Below are 5,697 nucleotides of genomic sequence, written 5' to 3'. Positions count from 1 at the left end.
GATGGTGAGTGAGGTGGAGCATTTTTCCATGTGTCGGTTGGCCATCTGGATGTCTTCTTTGGAGAAGTGTCTATTCATGTCTTTTGCCCATTTCTTCACTGGATTCTTTGTTTTCTGGGTGTTGAGTTTGAGAAGTTCTTTGTAGATTTTGGATACTAACCCTTTATTTGATATGTCATTTGCAAATATCTTCTCCCATTCTGTCGGTTGCCTTTTAGTTTTGCTGATTGTTTCCTTCACTGTGCAGAAGCTTTTTATTTTGATGTAGTTCATTTTTTGCTTTTGTTTCCCTTGCCTCCAGAGACGTGTTGAGTAACAAGTTGCTGCATCCAAGATCAAAGAGGTTTTTGCCTGCTTTCTCCTCAAGGATTTTGATGGCTTCCTGTCTCACATTTAGGTTAAAAGGCCTAATTTTAAAAGGTCAGCATCAGTGCAGAGCCTGCTTGAGATTCTTCTCTCTCTCCCCCTCTCTCTCTGCCCCTCCCCCGTGCGCTCTCTCTTTCTCTCTCTCAGAATAAATAAATAAAAACTTTAAAAATAAAAAGATCAGCATGATGGTATTCATGGAAGATAGCAGCCCTATTTAATTGATCCTTTTATTTTCAACATCGAACGCAGTATTAAGCAAATGTTAGATCTATAATTGATTTTTACTGAATGAATGCATGGATGGATGGATGAATGAATGATGCTGCTGAATAGGTCATGAGATCAGAGAAAGGAGAAATACTAGTGATAATGCTACCGTGGTGGTCTGAGCATGAAGTAATAAAACATTGAACTAGAGTGGTGGCAGTGTGGAAGGACACAAGCAAACAGGAAAAATGGACTGGACCTGGGAACAAATTAGATGTGGGCATGAGAGAAACCACAAATGACCCCAAAGCTTTGAAGCCTTATTGATTGCCCTGATGGTTTGATACCATTCTCAGAATTCTGGAGGTCACCTTGTAGTTTGACATCTATTACCAAGTGCGGTGAAAGCCTGCAGACAATGGAGTACAAGTGGAACACGTTACCATCTGAATGAATTGTAAACCAAACCCGTTTATGTGTGAGTTTGACCCGCATAAGGATTGAAATACGGTGAAGGAGAAGTAGTGGAGAACATAGAGGGTATAGGTCTCCTTTAAACTATTTTCTGCCTCGTTCCCCCCTTTGCTTTCTTTAATCAAGACCTGCCAATGGGTATTGAACTGGGTTCCACTTATTCACGTGTAGGGGTCTTCCAGCACAGAAAAGTAGAGATCATTGCCAGTGACCAAGGCACACGTACCAGTCCAAACGATGTGGCTTTCACAGAGTGATCACCTCATCGATGAGGTTGCTAAGAGCCAAGAGATGATGAACTTTGCTACCGTCTTTGATGCCAGTAGGCTGATTGGTCGTAAGTTTGGTGATGCCAGAGTTCAGTCGCAGTGAAGCACTGGCCTTTCCAAATGATTTGTGAAAAGGGAAAACCCAAAGTAATTGTAGAATATAAAGGAAAAAATGTTTTTTCCCCAGAGGAGATCTCTTCCGTGGTTGTAAGCAAGATGAAAGAGTTTGCTGCAGCCTCCTTGGGTGGAAAAAAAGCCAGAAAATACAGTAATTACTGTTCTAACCTACTTAAATGATTTACAGTGTCAGGCCACAAAGAATGCACGGACCATCACTGATCTTAATATCCTGGAAATCGTTAATGAGTCTACTGCAGCAGCCGTAGTTTATGGCCTGGATTTAAAAACAACGACAACAAAAAATGAAGCTTTAAAAGAGAGAAACATGCCGATCTTCGACTTAGGTAGTGGCACCTTTGGTGTATCTATCCTAAACATCCAGGATGACATCTTTGAAGGAAAATCCACAGCTGGTAACACCCACCTGGATGGGGAACTTTTTGATAGTTGTATGGTGAGCTACCTGATGGAAGAGGCCAAATGCAAGCACAGGAAGGATGTAACCTACCACAAGCAGGCAGTACGCTGCCTCCAGACTGCCTATGAGAAGGCACAATGTATCTTGGGTTTCTTTGCTCCTGCCAGGATTGAGATTGATTTATTCTATACGGACATGGGTTTCTACACTTCTGTTTCCTGAGCCCAGCTGAGTGCTGATGTCTTCTGTGGTGCCCTAAAGCTAGTAGAGGAGTCTCTGAAGGATGCCAAACTCGACAAGAGCCACGTTAATGAAACTGAGATAGTCAGTGATTCCACTTGTACCCCAAAGTTTCAGAAATTGCTTCCAATTTTCTTGAATGGAAAGGAGCTCAGCAAAATCATCAGCCCTCATGAGGAGTAGCTGCACAATGCGGAAGATCTCCTGCTCCTTGATGATACCCCTTCTCTTTGGGCATCGAAACAACAAGGAGGTCATGGCATGTCTAAGAGAGACCCCACCATTCCTGCAAAGCAAACCCAGATGCTCACTGCTTCCTCTGCCACCCAGGCCACTGCTTAGTGACAGCGCAGGAGGGAGAAAGGGCTTTAACTAAAAGAAGTAAACTGCTTGGCAGGTTTTGCTCTCTGGGATCCTCTAGCCTCCCGGAGCATTCCTAAAATCCAGGTGACCTTTGACATAGACACCAGGATCGATCGCAATGTAACGGCTTCACACAAAAGCGCCAGTAGGAAGAACAAAATCAACATTACTAACGACAAAGGCCATCTCAGTAAAGATGATATCGATCAGATTCTAGAAAAGCAGGGAAATAGAGATTGGAAGATGAAGTTAATGGAGATCGGGTAACAGCCAGAAATACTATAGAAGCCTAAACTTGAGTGGCATGCAAACAGTTGGAAATAACACTCTGAGACTCGTGTTGAGTAGAGAAAATGAAAGGAAGGCTCTTGAAAGGTGTCGGGAAGCATTCAGCTGCCTCAAGTACCAGCACACGGCTGAAAGGGAAGAGTGTGAGTGTAACAGACTTTGAGAGTCTTCAGTCCGAGTGTCGTGAGGCTTTACTGGGCGGTAGGATCTGGCGGCTGTGCGCTTCCGCAACTGAGAGGAGCCTAGGTCTGGTGCTGATCAAGCGGACGAAACGGTCATTCTTTGGAATGAGTCTGTTCTCTGCCACCACTTGTGCAGTTTCTATTTCAGTAGTTCATGCTTAGTTTGCATCCTCAGCGTGCATGAAAAAGGAAAGATTCAAAACCTAGTTTAACGATACAAATTTGTGAGTTTATTCAGCGTCGTAATACGAATGCTCCTACGTCTTGTGGGTTTACGATCTTCACATTTTTCAGCACCTGCAGTTTATGGATGGGGACTTGTTTGGAAACGATCACTTATGAAATATTTCGGCGCTTCCCTTTGGTAATAAGAAACGGGCTCTGTTACCATCCCACAGTCTCACCCCTTAAATAACAGTTACTAGTTGTGAGCAAGTGTTGTGGCTGCAAACCTGGATAAACATTTTATTCTACTCATCTATATACTACATTAGAATTTACTGCTTTCAGTCACATTTCTGTGTATTTTTTAAAACGTCTTCATGACCCACTGATGTCTGCATTTCTCGATCTACAGAAAAATTACAGTCCTTCCCAGGTCCAAGTTGCCATCGGAGATTTTAACTCTTCTCATTGTATGTTGCTTAACGAGGTACCACGTGTTTTGCTGATTGTTCATGCCTTGACTTCTCAGCTACATATGTAAAAACATCCATTGATTTAAGAGGGAAAGACCTACTTCTTGATCTTCTTAAGCTCAACACGTTTTCCATGAAAATATGGTTGTAATTGTAGCTTATCGATGAGTCCTATGGCATTTGTGAGTCAAAGAAAAGGAAGATTTCTTTATGCATCACAATTATGGTACTGTGGTTTTACTGTCATTCTTCAGGGCTGGTGTGTATTTTGTTCACTTACAAAAGAGGAAGCATATTAAGGGGGGGGGGGAGACTGACATTAGGAACGGTTACAATAGAATTTAAAGGAAACAAAGACAAATACTCATTTTGGTTAGGTGAGATCTCTGACTTTCTTGAGTAGTTCAGGGCTTCCTTTCTTTCATGGATTTAGAATACTGAAGGCAGGTCGAAGCAGGTCAGTACCTGGCAATGAACCGAGCATGTAAACCAAGAACAGAAATCTCCTACTTAGGGTACTGTTTTTAAGTTTATTTATTTATTTTCAGAGAGAGATAGAGAGAGAGCGCAAACACAAGCAGGGGAGGAGCAGAGGGAGAGGAAGAGAGAGAATCCCAAGTAGGCTCTGAGCTGTCAGCACAGAGCCCGATGTGGGGCTTGAACTCACAAACCGTGAGATCGTGACCTGAGCCAGAATCAAGAGTCAAGACACTTAACCCTCCTGTGCCACCCAGCCGCCCTGGGGTAATATGGACATTTTAACAGTGTTTGTTCTTCCAGTGCATGGACGTGGAACGTCTTGTCACGTCTTTGCATCGTCTTCAATTTCTTTCGTCAGTGTTTGATAGTTTGCAGGGGACAGGTCCGTCACCTCTTTCGCTGAGTTTTACTTCTTTACCGATTTGGATGCCTAGACTCAGTTTTCTGGTATCTTAATTATACATGTTCATTTAGAGTATTGAATGAACCACATCAGTCTCTGAATGAGATCAGTTCCCAACAGCTCAATTATCAAACCATTATTGGACATGGTACATTTCAAATACCTGAATTAAAGCACTGTGTTGACCCACAGGAACCCACATTTCAGTGAAGCGGTGAGGTCAAAAGGAGAGAGCTGAACACGTGAAGGATCAAGATGATCCAGAGCAGCTGAGGGTATCATACTGGCTTAAAAATTTTTTTTTTAATGTTTATTTATATTTGAGAGAGAGAGAGACAGAGTGCGAGTGGGGGAGGGGCAGAGAGAAAGGGAGACACAGAATCCGAAGTGGGCTCCAGGCTCCGAGCTGTCAGCACACAGCCCGAGGAGGGACTCGAACTCACAAATGGTGAGATCTTGACCTGAGCCATAGTCAGACGCTTAACTGACCGAGCCAGCCAGGCGTCCCTCGTATCGGCTTTAGAGGAGCCGGATGAGGGGAACACGGCAGACCTCGCGGAAGACCTGCCAATAGGAGTTCTGCTTCACGAACAGCAGTTACCTTTCTCCTTTCCGAGGTTGGGAATGGGATGGGTACTTTTAGGGCCTTAAAACTGGGTATATCAGGAAGAGAAGGTTGTGAGAAGTGGTAGGTCAGGGGCCAAATGATCGTGGAGGAGGAGTGGATAAATACCACAGGGCAAAATTAAGGTGGAATTTCTCAAGATCATGCAAACAGCAACTAGGGAGCTTCCATGAAAGGAACGGCCAGGCCAGGCGAGGCTTGAGTTCGATGACCTGGCCAAACGTAGGCGAAGCCCACTGAAAATTACGGAACGGGTAACACCACGAGCCAGAGGAAGTGCTGTATGACTTTACTCGCATTGCCATAACAAAGTACCATAGATGGCATGGCCTAAACAACAGAAGTGCATTTTCTCACGACTCTGGAAGTTAGGAGTCTGAAATCAAGGTGTTGGCAGACTTATTTTTTGTCCTGAGAGCTATGAAGGAAGGATCTGTACCAGGCCTCTCTCCTTGGCTTATGGATGATCTTCTCCTTATGTCTTTACGTGGTCTTCCTTCTGAAAGTGTCTGTGTTCTAGTCTCTTCTCTATAAGGACACCAGCCATATTGGATTGGCACCCACCCTAATGACTTCATTTTAACTTCATTCCATTAAGATCCTATGTCCAGATATGGTCCC

At 43.8% G+C, this 5,697-nt stretch overlaps 1 protein-coding gene across 1 annotated transcript; it reads left to right on the top strand.

The window, feature by feature from the left end:
• Nucleotides 1–1,184: 1,184 nt before the first annotated feature.
• Nucleotides 1,185–2,280, top strand: LOC115506912 (heat shock-related 70 kDa protein 2-like). The gene is given in 4 exon segments (XM_030304862.1): nucleotides 1,185–1,303; nucleotides 1,305–1,414; nucleotides 1,417–1,568; nucleotides 1,570–2,280. Coding segments are annotated over 4 exon segments (1,092 nt in total).
• Nucleotides 2,281–5,697: the final 3,417 nt, after the last annotated feature.

The sequence above is a fragment of the Lynx canadensis genome, chromosome X (genome assembly GCF_007474595.2).
Source record: "Lynx canadensis isolate LIC74 chromosome X, mLynCan4.pri.v2, whole genome shotgun sequence".
Lineage (NCBI taxonomy): Eukaryota > Metazoa > Chordata > Mammalia > Carnivora > Felidae > Lynx > Lynx canadensis.
This window is presented reverse-complemented; position numbering and strand designations above follow the sequence as displayed.